At 37.3% G+C, this 21,382-nt stretch overlaps 2 protein-coding genes across 4 annotated transcripts; one reads left to right on the top strand and one right to left on the bottom strand.

Annotated features, from left to right (window-relative positions):
- Positions 1 to 93: 93 nt before the first annotated feature.
- Positions 94 to 3,407, bottom strand: crm (cramped chromatin regulator). 2 transcript variants are annotated; one of them, XM_076521484.1, is made up of 11 exons: positions 3,197 to 3,371; positions 3,004 to 3,025; positions 2,678 to 2,941; positions 2,409 to 2,612; positions 2,146 to 2,336; positions 1,584 to 2,078; positions 1,311 to 1,469; positions 1,080 to 1,223; positions 664 to 990; positions 483 to 593; positions 94 to 417 (listed from the first exon to the last, which is right to left on the bottom strand). In XM_076521484.1, exons 1-11 carry the CDS (start codon positions 3,224 to 3,226, stop codon positions 313 to 315), a joined length of 2,052 nt encoding a protein of 683 aa, XP_076377599.1. In that variant the 5' UTR covers positions 3,227 to 3,371; the 3' UTR covers positions 94 to 312. The 2 variants fall into 2 exon arrangements, with proteins under 2 accessions (XP_076377599.1, XP_076377598.1); XM_076521483.1 differs by lacking the exon at positions 3,004 to 3,025 and having other exon boundaries at positions 3,197 to 3,407.
- A 1,783-nt stretch (positions 3,408 to 5,190) lies between these two features.
- Stim (stromal interaction molecule) lies at positions 5,191 to 21,073 on the top strand. 2 transcript variants are annotated; one of them, XM_033470364.2, is made up of 11 exons: positions 5,191 to 5,775; positions 6,948 to 7,027; positions 7,095 to 7,214; positions 7,294 to 7,406; positions 7,494 to 7,609; positions 7,668 to 7,837; positions 7,924 to 8,067; positions 8,145 to 8,312; positions 8,392 to 8,656; positions 8,891 to 8,965; positions 14,596 to 21,073. In XM_033470364.2, exons 1-11 carry the CDS (start codon positions 5,568 to 5,570, stop codon positions 15,120 to 15,122), a joined length of 1,986 nt encoding a protein of 661 aa, XP_033326255.2. In that variant the 5' UTR covers positions 5,191 to 5,567; the 3' UTR covers positions 15,123 to 21,073. The 2 variants fall into 2 exon arrangements, with proteins under 2 accessions (XP_033326255.2, XP_033326254.2); XM_033470363.2 differs by having other exon boundaries at positions 5,568 to 5,775; positions 6,888 to 7,027.
- Positions 21,074 to 21,382: the final 309 nt, after the last annotated feature.

Consider the following 21,382-nt stretch of genomic DNA (forward strand, 5'->3'; position numbering starts at 1 on the left):
GTTAAACTCAAATTTTTTATAGGTTCCGCATAGCGGTGTCTTCTAGGCTAAAATATTAAATTGATATTTTCCCTATTATATATCATGAAAAAATTTTATATTTCAATCAGGTATCCTCTTTTTATTATGTTACATAATGCTTATCAAATCAATATGAATTTCACACTCGAATTTTGGTACATTATTCAATTTGCTGTACCAGATAGTCAATATTCAAACACATTCATAAATTCATAATTGTAAAATATGATACACCATTTAAAACAGACGTTCCGCTAAAATTTTTATAAAACTCGTCGACCATTTCAATTTTTATTTTTTATTATCGTCCGACGCCATTTGGGATGCGAGATTAGCAAACTTTGCCATGTAATCAACGCTGTTTTCGCCCATGAGACATTGCATCTGCGAGACAACCTGAAAGATTAATATGTTAATATATATTAATGAATAATTTCGATAAACAAGTTTTTAATGTTTACATCTGTCGATGGACGAGCGTCTTCGACGTGATCGCCACTTTGACTTCTCTGCGAAATCTTCATAGGAGATTCAAGCTGACCCAAGAAGCTGCTTAATGAGAAATCTGCCACCTATAATTTCCATGATTATTATAGTAGAATAAATCGATCGTTATCATTTACTAAAATGCTAGGAAATTACTTCGCTGTTCAACCACTGATGCTCTCCCTCTTTAAGGATTTGCGTAGCACTAGTTATGATCGAATTCGTTGGTTTCGAATCCCTCGCCACTTCTAACTCATCCAAAAAGTTTTTCTCTAGCGTTACACTTATATGTATGGACGATTTATCATTTGGTTGCTCATTATTACTTGGAGTTGAATCATCTATATTACTTGTTTCGTGAGAATTAGTAGTAATTTCTTCCGATGGGTTACTCGGTACAGATATTATTGGTAGCATCCTTTGCACAACAAGACTCTTTTGTCTCACAGTTCTTCCTCTTTTACAAAAGCGCGTTTTGAATTTCTATATTTCATAACATAAAATAATATATTACGCTAAGAAATAAATCCCTGAATAGAGAAAGATACCGAGTAGCAATTACAGCCGCTTACATCTAATTGTGTTTTAAACGCGTCAGGTGTACCAATTTTATGATAAGTCTGTGGAATCAATGGTCTTCGGAAGGTCGACTCTTTCGTTGAAAGCATACGAGATGAAATTACGGTTTCATTACTTCCAGAAGTATTATCATACACCTAAAAATGAATTACGATTAGTCAGTGTAGATGAGCAGAATTATCAAGTATATAACTTTAAACTGGGGGGGGGGGGATTTAATTTACTTTGCTTGTCCCATAACTATGCTTTGCTATTGACAATAACTTTTGCAAAGTCAGACACAAATTTTCATCTTGCAGAGCACAAGCTGTAGGCTCTCCAGTGTGTTCTCGCTGATGCCAATCCCACCAATATTCCAAAGTAATTTTTGACTCACGACCAAACTGAAAAATTAGAAATACCGTGTTTTTCGTAAACCCCCTACTACTTCGGTACTTAGATGTATTTATTATTCATATTTTTCCAAAGGACATAGCCCAAGATAAAATGTTTTGTACCATTAGAAAGAGGTCTCCTACTGTGATAGTGTTTGCCTCTTCAACATTCCATCCCTTTCGAATCCTTTCAATTGTTTCCCTTCCTGGGAATCTATTTGGCTCAGTTTGTTGTTCTACAGTCGACTTTTCTGCAACATTAATTAGCGAGGTTTTCTCTGAAACGTTGCTACCGGATTCTATCGCATCCATATCACTATTGTTATCTGGCAGCATGCAATTGTCTTCAGATTGATTGACAGATTTTTTATCCATTTTGTTCTTCTTGATTCCCTTCTTTCCAACACCTTTCAAATATTGCACTGAACCTAGCAAGTCCATCCTGGAACTTTTCAATCCCAGGCGTTTTTCATAAGAATTTAAGCTAACACTGTTACTGGTGAGATATTCACCAAGATTTACCATTGGTAAAGTAATCTTACAACCCTCTGTTGGTGCCACTCGCAACAATCTGGTATCTTTCATTTCATTTGTGATAGTGTTCCCTATGTTAGAGGACTATAATATATGTATAGGATTTACAATAACAAAATCTAAGTGTTGATAGAATAATTTCAAAGGATACTGTATTGTATTTGGCAGGCCTCCATCGTTGCTGTAAAAATATTAATAAACTGGACAACCGTCTCTGTATAGGTAACAAAGTTCTTACTCTTGGGTTCATGGATGATGCTTGCACCTGCCACCATGCCATATTATTACGAGGCCTTAATTCGATTGTTATTCGAGGTGGCAATTTAATTTCTTCTTGCCAATCTACAACAATTGCAACAACTATTATAAATGTATCATTAATTAAAAAAATATTCTATGTTATTGCAATTGTACCCTCTAACTGGTTCAGTTTTCTTAATGCCCTACATATAGGAGTCTTTACTCTCATAGTTTTTCCCCTAAGCCTAACTTGTGTTGAGCCCCAATAAACTAGTTCATTTAATTTCAAATGTACTTTTTCATGTATCCTAGGCAATTTTCTTCTAAGTTCGCCATAATTAATTAGACCATATAACTCCTGGGAAGTTTTCTTTACATCTACAAATAAAAAATACCATTTTTTTATTAGTTGATAAGATTACAAATGTAGTCGAAACGATTACCTTCTGCAAATTTCAAGTGTTTTGAAATTTTTAACCATGTTCTATAGTAAAAGTGCCTAATTTGTTCTTTGTTTTTTATCATAACATCTGGTAGCCCTTTCTTTTTCCCCTGACACAAGAAGTAACTTTGAAGTGCATCAAAGTCTTTTCCATATTCGTTTAAAGCTTTAAAAAATGTGTTCTTGTCCTCCATAGACCATAATTCGCAAGATCTTTTTAAAGATCTCACCTTGACTTCTGCATTAGGTTCCTCATCCTTGGTATCTAAAAATAATTGTATTTAAAGATCTATAAATTCTTTCTAACTTCCTTATTTCAATACATACTTATGTTCCATTGTAACGAATACTGAAATTTAAATAAGTATGCTTCTATAGTCTGTTATCTTATTCAAAATACATTCAAATTCATTTCATTATATTCTGCAAACTATACTTTTGACTTGACTGAATCAAGTAGAGAGAAATTGGTGTCATGCGAAGAGAAGAGAACAAATATTCAATTAAAGAAAGTATAAACCTTTTTTCTCAGAATTTGTGTCAGCAACATCTAGCTTCATCTTTTTAGTACCCCTGACAACACGAACTTGAGTGTTCTTGGAATCTGTAGCCACCTTTGTATCAGTGCAATTTTGTGTAGACTGTGATGTTGCACTTTCTTCGTTCTTGGCCACAGTGCTAGTACCTGCGCCCTCGGACTCGTCGTTTTTGTTTTTCGTATTGCTCTCCATATCGAAATTTTCCACAAGAACATGGATTGGCAATCCCACAAACTCGAACTCTCATGTGTTTTGAGTCTTGAAACTTATCAGAAAGGTGAGCACGCTGATCGACAATATCCACGCTCGACGACGGAAAACACGTTTATCGGGTATCACAATATCCATATCATTATTTTATAACGAATCCGTGTTGTAAAACAGTGCTTCTTGAAGCGTGCAGTTAAATCAATCGTCGAATCTGTTGTGAAACAAATTCAGCATTTACTGCTGCTGTGCGTCAAAACATAGTTCCCAATAGTTCCGTTACCACGCGCGAACGCGAATCTCTTCCGAGTCCGCATTTGTTGACGATTTTCAGAAATAATTATCTCTACGGAAACGGGCGTCCGACGGACTCGGAAAATCACGTAATTGGAACGATATAATGATGAATTTTCATACAGATACAATCGGTATTCACCTCGCACTATACACTCTTACGAACTGCGTTTTCGAGTTTCGAGTCTGTTTCGAAGCAGATTGGATCTTCGGTACGTACAAAATCCTTAAATGGAAACATTGTTAGTCCTATTATTATGAATAATAGTATCGTCAAGTCACTGACTCAATTGTGACGGACGTGATAAGGCTTGATTGGTCGCAGTGTCTTAATAATGATAAATATTTTGCGTATTGCTGTTAAATAGTAGACTCTTGGCAAGAAAGCACCAAAATCGGAAAACTGATTGATGACCAAGCTGTGTCGAAATTCGGTTCAAAGTTCGAATGTAGGTAAACTGCTTATATATGAAGTTTCGAATAACAAATCACAGATAGGTTTGTTCGTCGACCGAATGCGAGAATTTTGATTGTTAAAGAAAATGTAATATACACTTTGCATTCGTATAAGTAGACCATTTTTGTTTTGAACGTTGTGATAAAAACATTGTTTCAGTATTTTTATTTATTTATTATTTAAATATTATCGTACCTCGATTACTCGTAGAAGGTTATTATTATCAGCCTATACTAATAAACTGATAATGTTCAAGTAACGCCCAAGTTAAGCTGTTCTTAGTCGCTTTAAGATATAACTGTTGAGTTATTAGTTAAAATTAATGTTAATTTATTTAGTAAAATTTGCTACAAAATATTACGAACACTAACTCGATTAATCGAGTTATCTTGTGTTATGGTAAATCAAGTTAGCTTCGAATTTTAAATTGTAGTATCATGCTTGTGTACGATTTTCTTTAACAGAGATACGATTTTATTTAAAAATAAAAACATCATTTCTGAGAATTCAAATTTTTAATCTTTGTCAGAGGATATAAAAAAACTTCGCGTTCCGAAGAACTGATGAAAAATACCGATTGAAGAAGCAATGTGTTTTTGAACTACGACGTTAAAGAAAAATTCGATTTTATAAGTTATAAGTAGACTCCACGGGTTTTATTTATGCGTGTATAATTAATACAGATAATTTTAATTTTTATTTTAATTTTGCATAAAGATCCTCAGTCTTGTATTAAGTTTCATGCTTTTCTTAATCGATGCCAAAGTAATGATAATGTCTGACAAATAAATCGGGTGATTTTGTATACAATACGAAAATTTGCGAAATGAAAAGAAAGAAATGATTTTCGCGCTACGCTGGCGCTGACAATGCAGCCGTGACAAGTGCAACGCCAGACCAATAGGAGGGCGGGTAGGTTGTTACACGCGACCAATTGCAAATTTCCACTCATTTGCACGGCAGAAAGTTGCACCAATGTTGGTTTCCAATCTAAATTAATTATTTTCCGGAACGTTGTTCGTGGGCAGTGGCCTTGATAGGAAAACCCAACTCTGTTCCGAGCAGTGTACTTAATTAATAAATCGATCGATCCGCTTGAAAAAAACCGATCCCCCGGCCATTGACCGACGTGTCAGCCTTCATGGAGCCAGCGACGACGGTGTGGAAGTTAGTGATGGGACTGTTCTAATACGGTGGTACGGTCGCGCGTGTTATGCACTCGTTAAATTGTATCGCCACCCCGGTTTCGATAACTATAACCTTGAGTGTATTCACTATTGCGGGACTGCGTCAAAGGTGACAACGGGCCAAGAGTAATTCGGCTTTATTAGACTCTAAGCAACTGCGCAAGGGGGGCGCGAGGTGTCGGTGACAAGGTGTAACATAACCTTAAAATGCGAGCATCCGTGATCAACAATGTGATTGTACTGTTCGGGCTGCACATATTTTATTGGTGTTGCATCGCGGTAAATGCAAGCGGCGGAGCCCTCGATGCGAGCCCGAACTTCCAGCCCAGCTCTTCCGGAAGCTCACATTCCAAAATCACATCATTCTCCGCCACTCTTACCGATGGACTGGCTCAGGCTGTCGCCCAAGAAGCTGGTAAATTTCTCCCTTAATTAATCTAGGATAACTCTCAAAACTGTTGCAATGATTTCTACCACGATTCTACAAAATACAATTAACAGATGCAAAAAATTTTCATTTCATTTTGAAAATGGGATGCAGCCTGTTTTTGTTTGGGAAGTGCATTTCAACATTTTGCACCTCGACAAATTAAGTATTTCCATCATTGTTTAGCTCATATATTACTCTTGAAAATATAATAAGACTTGTTTACATCAGGGCCTTGCTCTCCAATATTTCACTTTAGAACCATAATTATAGAACATTACAACAGTTTCAAGAGTTTTTGTATCTTATTATGTCAGCAACTTTTGACATTGCACTTCTTGTGTTGTCTATTCACTAGAGACGGGATCTAGTTCAGCATCATTCATTAGTTGCGATAATAGCAGAATTAAATGCTTGCAAACAACTTTTGATTGTATAGTGAATTTTGCATTAATTTTATAGCTATGTCGGGCCTGCAGTAGACGAGCATTATGTACATATACTTAGAGTGATACACTGTTTTCTTCTTCCAAGTTCTTGTGAAATGTTTCCAACTTGTAATATACTTTATCCCGTCTCTATTTACTTAATGCATTTCATCCATTCTATTTTTTGTTAGACTCTGTATAATGCTTTTACATTTGTCTACATTGCATTCATATTCACGATTGAGTTTCATAGTGGTGATAATATTTAGTTTCAGAAAGAAGTTTTCATGTATCCTTGTTTTTTGTTATTTTTGTCTAAGAACTGTGTGCAAGATTTGCTTTTAGCAAGATCAAACGTCCAAGATGTTTTTTGGTTGTCCGTGTGAAGTAAGTTTTGTTTCAATTAAATGTTTTGTTGGTAAGCATGAAAGAAACGAATGTGTTTATGATAAAAAAGAAATGATAAGGATCAATATCCTCGATAATGAGAGATTTGTATAACTAATACATTCATATTAACAACATGTGACTGCATTAATGCAATTGGGTAAAAAGCTTATTGTGCATATACGATTAAAGAAACATAGTCTTACCTGAAAGGCACCTGTGGTAACAGATTACATGTAATCATAAACACATACAATCAAACGTAGGCTATTTAATTTATTACAGGTTCCGATACTTGTAACGATGACCTAGCTTGTCTCACAATGGCTTCTCATGATCGACTAGGTTTAGAAGCTATCAAATCACTCCACAGTCAACTAGACGATGATGCCAATGGAAATGTAGACCTATCAGAGTCAGATGATGTGAGTGTGTCGCCGATATTTTATTGTGTTCATTTCAAGTAATTGAAAAATTATATTTTCTTTATAGTTTTTAAGGGAAGAGTTGCAATATGAAGCTGGGTACGAAAGAAGACAGAGGGCTTTCCATCACAATGATGACATGCACATCAGTGTTAGAGAACTTTGGGAAGCCTGGTTAAGGTCAGAGGTATTGTCAGCATTCTGTTTCTATTGTATTTCAATATTTAATTAATGGAAAGTTACCAATGAATTCAATTTCTTTCTAGGTCCACAATTGGACCATAGAACAAACGTCTGAATGGCTGTCTTCTAATGTAGAGCTTCCTCAATATGTTCCTAATTTTATACAACACCGTGTAACTGGTGCTACACTTCCAAGGTTAATATCGTAATAAGTATGCTATGTTTGTTATGTTTCCATTTTTTGTTCCATTTTTAATTAATACGAAACCGTTTATTTTTAAAGGTTGGCTGTGAACAATATGCACTACCTAAATACTGTTTTAGGGATCAAGGATCCCATTCATAAACAAAAAATTGCCTTAAAAGCTATGGATGTAGTTCTCTTTGGACCACCAAAAGGTAACAAATTATTTAATACCTAAAGACTCATCCAATTGATATTATCATTTAATTGTAGATACTGGTCACAGTGTCAAAGATTTAATATTGATAACACTATTATTTGGAGCACTTATTGGATGCTGGTACGCGTATCAGCAGAAGAAAAATTCACAGAAACACCTTCATAGAATGATGAAGGACATGGAAAGTTTACACAAAGCTGAATTGGCACTCGAAGATCTGCAAGTACGTTATCAATTTATTTTGTAATTTATTTGTTATTAAAGATATTTATCGGGACGATTATTAAAGTCACATATCACGGTTTACAGAAAGAATTAGAAAGGGCGCGAATGGAACAAGAGAGTGCCACAACAGAGAAACAAAATCTGGAGAAACGATTGCAAGATGAAAGTATGGGATTACATGCCTCGTACTCGGATCTTGAAGTTTCACAATTGAAAGCAGAAATTGAAGTAAATATTATGCAATCCTTTATTGCCAGAATTTCAAATAATTTTTCTCGAAGTTTATTCGATTTTATAATTCATAGATGTTGAAAGTTGAATTACAACGCGCCGAAGGTGAACTGGAAGATAGATGTTGGTCTCCACCTCCGGGATTACAACACTGGTTGCAGTTAACTCATGAAATTGAAAACAAGTCATACTCAAAGAAGAAAATAGCAGCAGAGAAACAATTGCAACAAGCACGCGAAGCAGTAAGACATATGCTTTTAACCGGAATCCTATAATCTTATATCAGAAATTGTTTATATGGGTTTTAACGTGTGTTGACAGTGCGAGAAACTACGAAAAAAGCGGTCAAGCTTAGTAGGTGCCTTTGTTTCTACTCATGGAAAGTCGATCGACGAGGTCGACAAAAGTATTGTGGACGCGAGGACCTCGTTAAATGAAGTCACCGCGGAACTGCAGGAGAGAGTGCATCGTTGGAAGCAAATCGAACTTCTTTGTGGCTTCAACATAATCAACAATAATGGTTTAACCTATTTAGAAACTGTTCTCTACAGAGGAACACCTAACGGCAGAGGTCTTGGACTAAGAGGTATTTAATTGAAAAAAATTGTAAACACAAGACTAAAGGATTCCTTGATTTACATTAATCTCCGATTACAAGTTCTGCTGTGTTTTGCAAATTGTCATTTTCATAGACATTGAAAGTAACTTGATGCTGCAACAGTAGTTTGATGAAGTATCATACCTTTCAAGGTTTAATGGGAAATTCCGACTCGGTCACGGTAAATGAATGTGAATAATCGTCTATAATTGTTGCTTGTAGGTCGACTCAGTAGCCAAGATGACTTAGATGACGAAGCAAGCTCAGTGTACTCGCCCTCCTCGTGCGGAGCCGCAGGTAAGCCGGAAACGGACATCTCCGAGCATTTTGAATGATATGCTCAATTTGTATATACTATTACAAACAGTTTACATGAAACTTAAGTACCCGTGTATTTTCCATTCTATCTCGCGTGGGTGACGCCTTCAAGAACGATAATTTACTAACTCGTTTGTCTTCCTAGTAGTAATTTTGTTGTGAAATTAATTCCCCTGAATAGAACCTCCGTATGATGTAGGCGCTCATACCAATTAAGTAATCACTAGTACGCTCGCACAGATTGAATTTGAAGTTTTTACGAAATTTTAACGGGAAGAAACATTTTTGTACGATATGACAAGATAGTATAAAATTTACGGTACGGTAAAAAAATTGTTGAAACGAAGTTAGAATAATTGATTATATCTGTGAGGTGTGCTAATGATTTTGTAAATACAGATAACTTATGTCACACATTACAATGTGTTTTGCTATAATATTTATATAAACTTATTGAACAAAGACTTCCGTGATGACTATTAATCAAACTATTTTTCATAAATTAAAAAACTTGTACATACAATTGTATATAAATCGAAATCAAGTTCCTAATTAAATATTATTAATAAGAGAACTTATTCAAAGCTTTTGGATAATATTAACTGTAAATTCTTTTAATTTATATGAGTACGTTATTGCGTGTAACAAAATTGTTTTTTTTTTCTTGTTGTGTGGCCTGTGTTGCAGTAGGATGCTGTAACTGTGTTGGGGTCAATTGTTTTATTAGATAATACGTTGCAAATTTTTAGTGAATATATATTTTAATATTTTCAAACGCTAATCTCAATTTAGTAAAGACTTTTAATAAAAATATGTATATATATATATATATATATTTTTTGCTACTATTTCATTTGTTTAATCAACAATAGGGATATAAAGTCTGGGTTTACTGTGCCATCATTTCGTCCTAGAAGAAGAAGACAACTTTATTTAAAGATTGAGAAACTAATATAACTGAAATTTGTTAGTTTATAATTTGTAAATTTTACTCGAGCAGATATTTTAGTAAATTGTTAAAAATTTTACGATTTAATTGTTACAAAATAATTGTTGAAACAACTGTTAACAATTTAAGATTAGAGATCTTAAAAATCGTACCATTTGGATGTATATATGTATAGAAAATATATTTTCGAGTGTATATCGTAAAATGTAATCGAAGTAATGTGTGACATAAATCCAGTATTTACGATCAAAAGTACGTATATGCTTTTAGAGAGACATTTACAAATGACACTCGTAATTTGTGAAAATTTAAAACATAATTCTCTGGTACATGACACTACGATTAGTATTAAAAGGATTGACAGCCTTTTTTGTTAGATTTTTCGGGACGTGTGCAGGAAAAGGGAGGATTAAAGCTGGAATGTTCCCCTTTCCTAATTCCGGGATTTGTCAAGTTTTCCAAAGAATTGCGTCTGCATTGAAAACGATGACAAATCTTTTAACTTATTGTTAACACATAAGTTTGTATACCGCATACAATTTAACAATCAGCAACGTTATTACACTGATAAATTGTGTTGTTTTTTTTTTGCTACCACGTACTCGTATAACAGATTGAGAATTTCGAAAATCCGGTGGCAGTTCAGAGGAAAACATGACATATTTTTGTAACCCACATTTTTATAACATATAGAATGAATGCACAGGGTAAACGGATTGTTAATGACAATGCGAGGAGGCATGGACACATGGAGATTATGTGCTTTCAATAATAATGTGATATTTTTACGAAAAATGTCATTGTGGCAGATATTGTATGCTGATTGGGAATGTTTTGTAGATTTCTGTTTTACTGAAAAAAATTATTGTTCAACAAATTCAATGGAGATCTGAGCAGATTCAAGCAAACACATTATCAATTGTAGAAATCAAATGGTACCATAAAATAAACTTGATGAATATTTTAATTATACATAATCGGGTGCAATGAATCAGTTACCCAATCAACTTAGCTAGGTGTACATTTCAGTTCAATTGAAATTGAAGAATCGAGTTTCCAAAAATCTTTTCTTCTTTCATTTTCGTTTTGGAAGCGGTGCAAACAAACGTTTACCGTATGTCGTTCCTACGATTTCTGAGACCTCGCGAATTCCAAAATTGGCATCCCTCGGCCACAAGAATCATTTATAGTTTGAGTCATCGGCTCGTGATCGGTACATAAAAGTAGTTACGATTCGGTTACGACATTCCTCGTGTCTCTATTTAAAAAAAAAACAAAACATAACAAAAACATATCAACCAATTCGCGTTTCAGTTTCTTCGATAGCGTTGCACGTTTCATTTTGCCAGGCCAGCGGAAAAGCAGTTGCACAATGCGCTCTTTTATTAATAGTTCGAATTAAAGCGAGCCGAACATCGGAATCCGATCTTAATTGGACGATGGGTGACTCCGTCTCCGATTCTGGAGGTGCTATTTCTCGCGTGGACCAAAAGTTCGAGTCGAAACACGAATTAGACGGGATCGTGAGATAATTTCAAACGAAAAGCCATGTTCGCACGATGAATTTTTTTGATGTCTACGAGGCCCGGTACCGTCCTTCGAACTATTATCAATTCGATCATGTGATTATGCGTTTACGCTAGTGTACAGTCTTGCGACCAACAGTGTTCCTCATTCTTTATGTAATTCTATCGTAAATATCATAAAATATTAGGCGTATTTAAAGGGAAATAATGAGTTAGCCATCGAGAAATTAAATTGTTCCACTGTGGGAATCGGTAATGATCCATGAGACTTGAACAAATTATTTTCCATTCGGCATTATTAAGGATAACATTGTTGTACTTTGTTGGTGATGTGGCTGCTAGAGATCAGTATAAATAGTATGGGGTATAAATAATTGGGATAAATATGATTGAATCATCAATATCTTATATATTCATATATTATGTATTAATATTAAATTCTTATATATTTCTTATATACTAATATACAATTCTTATATATTAATATTAAATCATCATCACAAATCATCAATATATATAATTGGCGTATAAATATAATGGGGGTAAATAATTGTAAAGTGCAGATATTCGGATGTAGTGAGAGAGAGAGAGAGAGAGAGAGAGAGAGAGAGAGAGAGAGAGAGAGAGAGTACCAAAACTCATCAAGTGGGAGATGATACCACTAACGAAGAGGGAAGTGGGGACGACGTCTTTAAATTAGAGCGCATTTTAAGCCGTCTGCACCCATGCTTCTAAGAAAAAACGGTGCCAGGCTCTATGAATCTCTATGCATTTAGCAGCGGTTCGCAACGTGAATGGAAAACGATACATTAAAAAGCCCTTAGCATTTCTGCGTGCCCAGTCGAGGCAACAACTATTGCCCGAAGGTCGGTCGCCGTCTTCGATTCTACGCCGAGAGGAGAATCGTACGATTTTCCAATTTCTGGGATCCTCTGTCCGCGGGATGCATCGTGATTGATCATGCCAAGAAACGAATTCTATTTCTCTGGGGGAGATACGCCGTTAAGTGGCGCGTCACGTTTAATATTAGGATCAATTAAAATTAGATTCGACTGTATTCGACCGTGATTTTTACTCGGCTGCAACATTCTCGAGCGTTGTACAATCCCGCGAGCGATCGTGTGTGGCAATCGCGACGATTCCCCTTGGATCTGCCAAGCGGTATCAAGAGCGGTGTGCCGTTGGTCAACAGTACTGTCGCCTGACCGATTAACTAATTGCGACATGGAAAACGACGAGCACGAATCGCGTACGAAATTTTTCGCAGAATGTTCCCCGCCGAGAGAATTCGTGGCGAAGGAAACTTTATTAGACAACCGGGTTGCACTTATGATTTTGTATGATACTTAACGATCGATCGTTAACACTGAAACCTCCTCGTAACACCGGCTCTATGCTCTAGAAATTTCGATTTCCTCATGTTTGGCAGTGCGTCGAGGAACTATGCACGTTCTTACAATATTCGATAATTTACGTTCCAACTTTTGTTCTGTACAATGCTATTATACAGCCGCGCAGCTAATAAATCAAGCTACGCGCGCAAGAAAGAAAATATAACCAGTAAGTCTTGTCCGTATGTCCTAAGGCAATTGTTCGTCTTCACCGTTGAATCTACGATCGGTTACGCGTCGAGCATACGTATGCATACATGCATATGTATCTTTTAATTGCTTTCGCGGAATCATCGATTAATCTTCGGTACGCCAGAGATGAGATCTTTTTCAGAATTTCATAGCACGATATTGGAAGTTATTTATAGGCGTGTTTTTCCCATGATAGAGATTTCCAAGTAAGCTGTTGTATTAGTTCGAATCGTTCACACCGTCGTGTCGCTAAATTTATTTTCACTGTTATTATTTATGTTGTAATTATTATTTGTTCACTGCATACTCGTGTCTGTCGAGTGTGATCACGAGGTAATCGTCTATGGTGATCGGATACCATGTAACGAGGCATTTCGAGCAATTTTGTGAAGTATTCTTGTGCATTCAGAATATTATCTGTTCGGTAAATATGTAATGTACGATGATGTTTAACGGAGATCGCACTGTCCAAATTGCGAGCGTGGCATTGTTTCTTTGGTCGAGTAATTTTCTTGATGCGGTGATTAAAAATGAACGGAAACCGATTCGCCCGAGAAAAGTACAGGAAAGGGTCGACGACCGTAAAATCTTTTAGTATTCTGCGACCTCTACACGATACATGGGGCCCCAACTACGATTTCTGGTAAAGTATGTAACATGCGCTGCATGCTGACTCCCCGATCACTATAGTTCTAGTAAAAATTGATCTTCGAATGAGCATGCAGAGTCTCGCTGATCGATCCGAGACGATCCTTTCTCGCATATCTTTTATCGTTACCAGGAATTTTTGATGAATGCACATACTTTCCTAGCTGTTCATTGTAATTAATCATGATCGACGAAGTAGCAGAAAAATAGTCTCTTCAAAAAAAAGAAAAAACGATTGAAAAATAAACAGAGCATAGCGACGCTTCGACGTTAGCTTTTGTGCTAATTAAAAAAAAAAAAAAAACAAAGAAGAAAAGAGATATTATAGTATCTCTCGTTATTTCTGCCGACGATGCGACTTCCGGCGAGGCTCGACCTTGCATGGAACCGGTCATATTAAAATAAGCACGAATATCTCAATTCAGTCGAACTAACAAAATGTATGTACGATGCCGTTCTTCTTACACAAGAAACTCTAAAAAAAAACGTGTGCTATCGTTTGAAAAAAAATTTGTATATCTCCGAGTCGAAGTTCAATGTTTCTAAGTAAATTCTGACGAAATGTTATGCAAATTTCTTGCACCGATCCAACGCAACGTAAATACGTAGATGCCTGTGTCGGCATAAATCTCCACCAACATGTATCTGAACAACAAACTCCTCCATGCCGGCATCTTTCCTGTACTAAACAAAATGCATACAAAATGTCATCAAGAACATCTGTTATGTTAACGACGAACTCTTTGGTCATTTCAAAGTAAATACGAGAACTCTTCATCCTTCGTACCATTACATGTGTAACACTACAAATGTATACCCTTAGCGTAGAGATGCCTATATAACTGCACTCCCATTTGAAGGCTGCGTGCTTCCAAAATGATGACCGTTCTATTCTATTCACAGGTACCCTGGAATGCCTGGCATGGAAGGAGTCATCGGCGCCTCCGGACTCGTCCAGCAGTGAAACAGGGAAGGACACGCCACCGGAGAGCAACGTGGTGCATTTCACGGTGGGCGAAGGCTCCGAGGAGTCTGTGAAATCGTACGGCAAGGAGAAGACAGGGATAGTTCGTTCCTACAGTCAGGACACCAACATGCTCCTGGCCATAGAGGACAAGACTACCTCAGCATTCCTGTCGAAGACATCCTATTCGGAGAATTCGCTGGATTCCCCGGTACCAGAGAGGTCGGCGCAGCAGAAAACCGGTCAGTCGTCGGCCGTCCCAACGAGCACAACAACAGCGGCGATGACGACATCGTCGAGCAGCCATAAGAAACCGCTTCGGGAGTTGTCGACGATAATGTCCGTCGACGACGAGACGCTGTCCACCGACTCGAACTCCACCACGGACAACGACGAGTTGAAACGGAGACGCAGGAAATTCCCCCAATTCCCTCCGTTCAGGAAGAATAAGGCCAAAGTCACGTGATGCTCGTCGCCATGCTAGTCATAACATAATCGTGCATCGTTTATTCCTTACTTAATGCTAACTCTTTACGATTAGTTGGTAAACCGCGATGTGCACTTAACAATTAATCTTCGAGAACCGGTTGATCAATAATTTAGCGTATTAGATTACTGCCGGGTATGTACATATATTTCACGGAGACAAGGATATATATATACTTGGTAGAGAGATATTTGGTAGCTCTGTGGAACATCCAAGATCGGTTGGTCCTGCGAACTAGGATGCGAGATCGATCATTGGCGCATCGTTGCTCGTTTTAATAGCTTGGACATGGTGGTCAATGAAACTTGGCGAATGCGTTAAATGCTGTGATAGCGTTAAATATATAGAGAAGAATATATCAAAAGTTACACTTTAATTTATATATAATATCATCGCGCTCTAAAAAGATATAGCTGCAAGTATTGACCTCTAAATTTTGGAATTCGTTGAGCGTTATTATCTACTCAAAGTCTCTTACTCTTCCGCGGATGCTGTGGAACAGGTTCCTTAAATTGTACATTGACTTTCTCGCGACGTATTCGCACGCTGTACATTGATGTGTGTATTATAATAACATATTTTAAGAAGAGTCTATATTGATAAAGGATTGTATATTATCAGATTAGATGGACGGGGGGTTGCTGTCACGAGGATGCGCCAATATCAAAGCCGATTAAATAACGCAACAGTTCTACCGTGATGGAAACGCATGGTTAGATAGTCAAGATTGTAATGGATCGTAGGACCAACCGGAAGAGAACTAAATTTCTACAAACGATCGTGTTCCACTCGGCTACTGTCGCGTAGGATGTTTTTGGTGCCCCGGTGTGCTCCCACTTTGCCAAATGTTTACTTTGAACCGCGAACCAACGAGTACGGGTTCGCCGAGACACCACCAAAGCGACGTGTCCGACCTAGCTAGATTATTAAGCTCACGATGCCGAAATTGTTCAGTTAAGACAATACCTTGGCTCAGGGATGGGCGGCGACCAATCGTATCCGAAGCTTGATATCAGCTCTCTTTGTCTCTCTAGTTTCTTTTTTTATGCTTATTCGCGCCATCTTTTCTAATAATTGTCCTTAGGCTTTTCTTTTTATTCAGATCTATAATGTCTCCAGTATTTTACGTAGACACTAGAGTTATGCTTTTATCGGTAATAATTATTTTGTTGTAGTAGCTTCTAGGGATATGTTCCTAATGACAACATAAATTAGCGATAGGCTTTAGCCTTTAGAATAACACACGTAGAGGCTTACCACCCACTCCAGGCTTATTTAATGTCTCTCTAAACGAAAAGAATCTCAATCGGTTATTTCCCATTCGATGAAATATCTTTAATACTGTGACGTCTTCCAAAATCGTTGAAACTGAATATCCTAAGATCTGTTTCTTATAGTCTCTCTCTCCGATGAAATGAACCTAGAAATATGTTTTACGACTACCTTTGGTAATAAGATTCTTCAATATAGTATTATTACAAATACATTGAAAATCAAATACACTATCATCGTGCTTCCCTAATGAATTTGGGCTAAGGCCCAATGATCATAAGTTTGCAACTCTAATTAATCGAATCTAAGCGAAGTTTAGAATGATAGCACATTTTTTTTATCGAAATGTAAATATATACAAACCGTTATAGATTAATCAAATTCTCTCCATGATTATCAGCTCTGGCAACATGACTCATTGCGAGGCTTTTAATTGATCGTCACTTGTTCTCAAGTAACGAAGAAATTTATCGAGTTCATTCCTGCGTCATCGCGCTTCTTCTTCGTCGTCGCTCAGTCTCTCTGAAATAGTCTCTCTCAGTAAATCTGTCCAGGAATTTCTGAAAAATTATCTTCTCTTATTTCTCCATGACTGTACTAGGCCTAAGTCGTCGACGATGCGTTCGCGCGTTCGTCGTTATTTTTTTTTTTCTTTGCAGAATCTCTAAACAGAATTCCATTTTCCATTTGGTTTACAAACTATATTTCTCGCTTAACGATCGCCCATCCCTGCGTCGAACCATACGAGACAAGTTCTCTCGTGAACGAAATTCTAACCGCCAAGGCTTCCTGTTTCTGTTATTTCTTTTTTCACGATGGTATATAGACAGTAGTAGCTAGAATGAATTTTTGTCTCTCACTTGTTTTCTATTTTATCAACTGTCCTCAGGCTTCCGACGTTGTACAGGCCGAGCATAAATTCGAAGCTCCTCTGTAGTTTAATCTTTCGTTTTTAGTTTGTATCTGTACGTTTTTTTTTTAAGGCCAATCTCTTATCGTGACAAATTTATTCCTCCGGTTCCATCCGAATCTGAACGCTTCGATTTAATCGCTACCAGTTCCGATCGAACCGAAGGTGTTCAACGTGGCAACCGGAAGTCGACAGAGTTCTCGCAGGCACGCAATATTAAAAGAAAAAAAAAAGAAGAATTCCGCTTGGAATTTTTCGTGCGTTTCCGTGAAGCTGAGATGCGTACAGATGCGCAAGTATTTGCGTGCGTTACAAAGTGACTGATAAGGCGTATACGATAAGGAAACCCGCCGAAGAACATTGGGTAATCCCATGGACACCATTGTGCAACGTACCATAAATTTCAATCGGTTTCAAATATTTAACAAATATCTTTTTCTTCGATATATATATATATATATAAACCGTTACCGGGCGTCACGTAATTTCTTTATAGTATTCTTTCTAACATCAAATTGAAATGATAACTGATGTGTGTTTGAAACGGACAGTACAGGGTGGTTTGCACGCCATTGTCAAAATAATGTTGAACATTTACAAGCGTTATCACTGGCTGATACACCAGAGAATATTATCTATAGGATTGCCCAATAAATCGAACGAATTAGTCCTTCGCAGACCCACATACTTCTAATCTTCCGAGGTCCAACGGCATTGTCGTCGTCGTCGATGGAATTGTAAATAGTATATTACAAAGCAATAACTCTCTAAGGTTCTCATTTTATAAACAAATTTATAAGTATTATTAGATGTATAAATACAATGTTCGTTCACGGTAGGACCTCGGAGGATTCACAGTCGCATCGAGAGTAAAACAATTTGTGCATACCCCGTACGCAGACGGCTTCGAAAATGGCGATCGCGACTCTTGAATTAAAATGAATGAAAAGGCATTTTATGGTCGCGTAGTGATTTTTAACTCGAGCGTCGTTTAAACCTAGAACTTCTTCCTTTATCTTTTTTCTTTTTTTTTTTTTAACGTCTCGACCATTTTATCGCGACACCTTGTTGTACTTCACTTTTAGACGTTAGAAAGTTAGAGTTAACTTATGGCTTCCCCCCCCCCCCAACGTTTATGTATCATTATGTGATTCCCTTGTTCCTCGCCGATGGAGTTCGGCGACGGAACCGTCGATACAGGATGGAGCGGTTTCTCCCTTTCGTATCAATTTTGTTCTCTTTCTTTTTTTTTTATATATATATATTATATATATATTCGTATACATATATATATGTTATATATATATAAAAAAAAATGTATACGTAATATTGTATGTACAGAAGCAGAAACGCGGCGAGGCTGGAACTCTCTGATACTTGTATCTACTTGTAAGGGATAGTGTGATAAGTATATGCGTGAATTATACAATCGACGTTGTCGCAGAACGTATAGACAGGTCGTATAAGTTAATTTTAACGAATCTTCGGGTCAATCGATCATTCGTGTATCGCGCGGCGATCTCCGTTTGATTGTGAAAAATTTAGCAGAGGATTTTCTCTATCTTGCTCCGTTTACAGTCTTTGTTTAGAATATTCGTGATCGGATAAGGTCGTCTAATAAAAAAGATGCAAGTTCTGAAATTTATTGTATAGAAAATAGAGAAAGTTCTTTAAACCAAGGGTTTGTACCGGATACGCGAATGGTCGAGATGAGAGCTTGTTGATCAATTTCGTTTCACTTGGTTCCTAAGGCACGCGCGAACCACCCTCAGGGAACCGATACCAACTTCCGCTTTTAATCTTCTCTTGTGCTACCTGATGATGATGTACCCGTTTACGATGTATTACGTTGCCGTGTATTCCGATTTTACTTGGCTAAGATTAGTGGATTTTGGTTGACCATTGCGATTACCACCGTAGTACCCCCCGCGCGCTTCTTCGCACGAAGCGTTTCTGAACGCCATCACGCGCATTCCTTCTTTCTTCTTCTTTTTCTTTTCTCTATCTTTTGCCGGCTTCTTACTGACCGGGTTGACACTTAGCTCGCTCCCTGTCCCAACCAGCTCACTGACACATTTCTATCTCAGGGCTGATCGCGAATCGCAAGGATTGATTCGATCCAAGCAATGACCAGATCGACGGCTGGTTCAGCGGATTTAGTTTGATCGGAGGTCGCTTAACTTCCAGTGAAAATGTATATTCTGAAACATTTTATTTGTACACTTCTGGCTCACAAAGATGACGCGTTCGAAGCAGGCAGCACAGTTTCAAGGGTCTTTTCGAAGGGCTGCTTCAGAAAGCTCGTTTTCAACGAGGCGAGAAGTGCAGCTAGAGTTGGCAGTATGTACTCGACGAATGTAATGTTAACTATACTTACATAATTGTGTAGATTTATAGATGCAGGACAGCACGAATCAATGAACAGTATTCATTCCAAACTGTAGAAAGTATGAACAAATGATATTAAAAAGTTTATTAAAGAGAGAATTTATAGTGATTCTTCAGCGTGTTATGTATATGTAAGCTGTGTGTGTGTGTGTACTTCTGATTCTAGCTGCATATTGAAACAATGGATACGGAGAAAATTTTATAAGCATACACATCTGCTATAGTTGACCATAGGACATTATCATGGATGTTACTAGTTGCATTCTTCATATCACTCTGTATTCGCGCGACGATTCTTTTCTCTTCGACACTAATTAGCGCAAGAATATTTAAGCGACCTTTACTGAAATTCGAACACCGTTGCGCTACCTCGCCATTGTCGAGAGTTTTAAATAATGGTAATCGGTAAGCATTCGGTAATTGTAAGAAAAGCATTATGTAAGAACACGTGCGCCATGTAAGAGAGCAATAGTCATTGAGACTTGTACATAATGTCCTGGACCAAGTTTCAATTAATTATCCGAAAGCCGAAGGAGGATGACAATTGGCAGAATCGAGACGATTCTCTGAGCTCAATTATATAAATAGATAGTTAAGCGGAACAAATTGTAATTAAGGGTTTAGGGATATTACTGGTTCATTGTGTTGCATGAACACGTGTTGTCAATTCTACCTGTTCATCGGAAGGATCGCCGATATATCAAAAAATTTGCTTATCATGTTCTTATAATGCAGCGCATTTTCCAGCATCAAATCAAACAAAATTTTATTAACTATCTCGTTCTGTTTTCGAAGAGGGAGGAGAGGGGATGAAAACGTTTACTCTTAACAATCAATGCAATGGTTGTAGAATCGGGGTCGAAGTGCAGAATAAAAGTGAGGATGAATTTGAACTATTTCTCTTTCCACCTCTTTTCGTAATTGACAAAACAAAAAAATCTCTTCTGTACTACTCGGTGGAACAAATATGACGGCAGGGAGTCAGTCGGTATCGAAGTCGATGAAATATACGAAGAAGCAGACGAAAAAGCTTGCAACTGTTTTTGTTCCACCGAGTACCGTTCCTTTGTCTCAATGTAATCTTGTCCTCTACATTATAACTGTTCTCGAATATATTTTTTTTTAGAATAAACGAAATTTATTCCCTCGGAGAAAAGGAAACTGGAAACCAGTGTCCAGACCGTCCCGAAAACCGTGTGTGCCGTCCTCTCGGACAAGAACCACCGAAGCTTGTTCGTCGCGATATCAACCGTTTGTGCAATTCGAAAATTTTATAAACGAATCGTTCGCTCGTACGACGGACGTGTAACCAAATCGACCATTAGACCATTGTTCGAGAATAAAATGTGTCAGCCTCGTTCTCCGTGTCTTACTTCGTGTCTTGACCCGTTGAGCACCATTTGCCGAGTTTTCAATGGCAAGGCTGTGCTCTACCGCTGATTTTAGTTCTTTCATTGAAGATATTGCGATGGCCCCGAACTCTGAATTTTAACGCTTAGCATTTGTAGTATTAGCTGAATGTTTGCACGATTCGTCTTCTAGGACAGCAGCGAAGCGCAAGTAGGAATAGGAGCTTTCGTTTTTAGAATACGGGATGATTCGACGGTAAGTCGTTGACTCAATTCATGATGGCAACTGAAATAGGGTAAACTTGACCATTATTAAATCT

Source organism: Megalopta genalis, chromosome 5 (assembly GCF_051020955.1).
Source record: "Megalopta genalis isolate 19385.01 chromosome 5, iyMegGena1_principal, whole genome shotgun sequence".
NCBI lineage: Eukaryota > Metazoa > Arthropoda > Insecta > Hymenoptera > Halictidae > Megalopta > Megalopta genalis.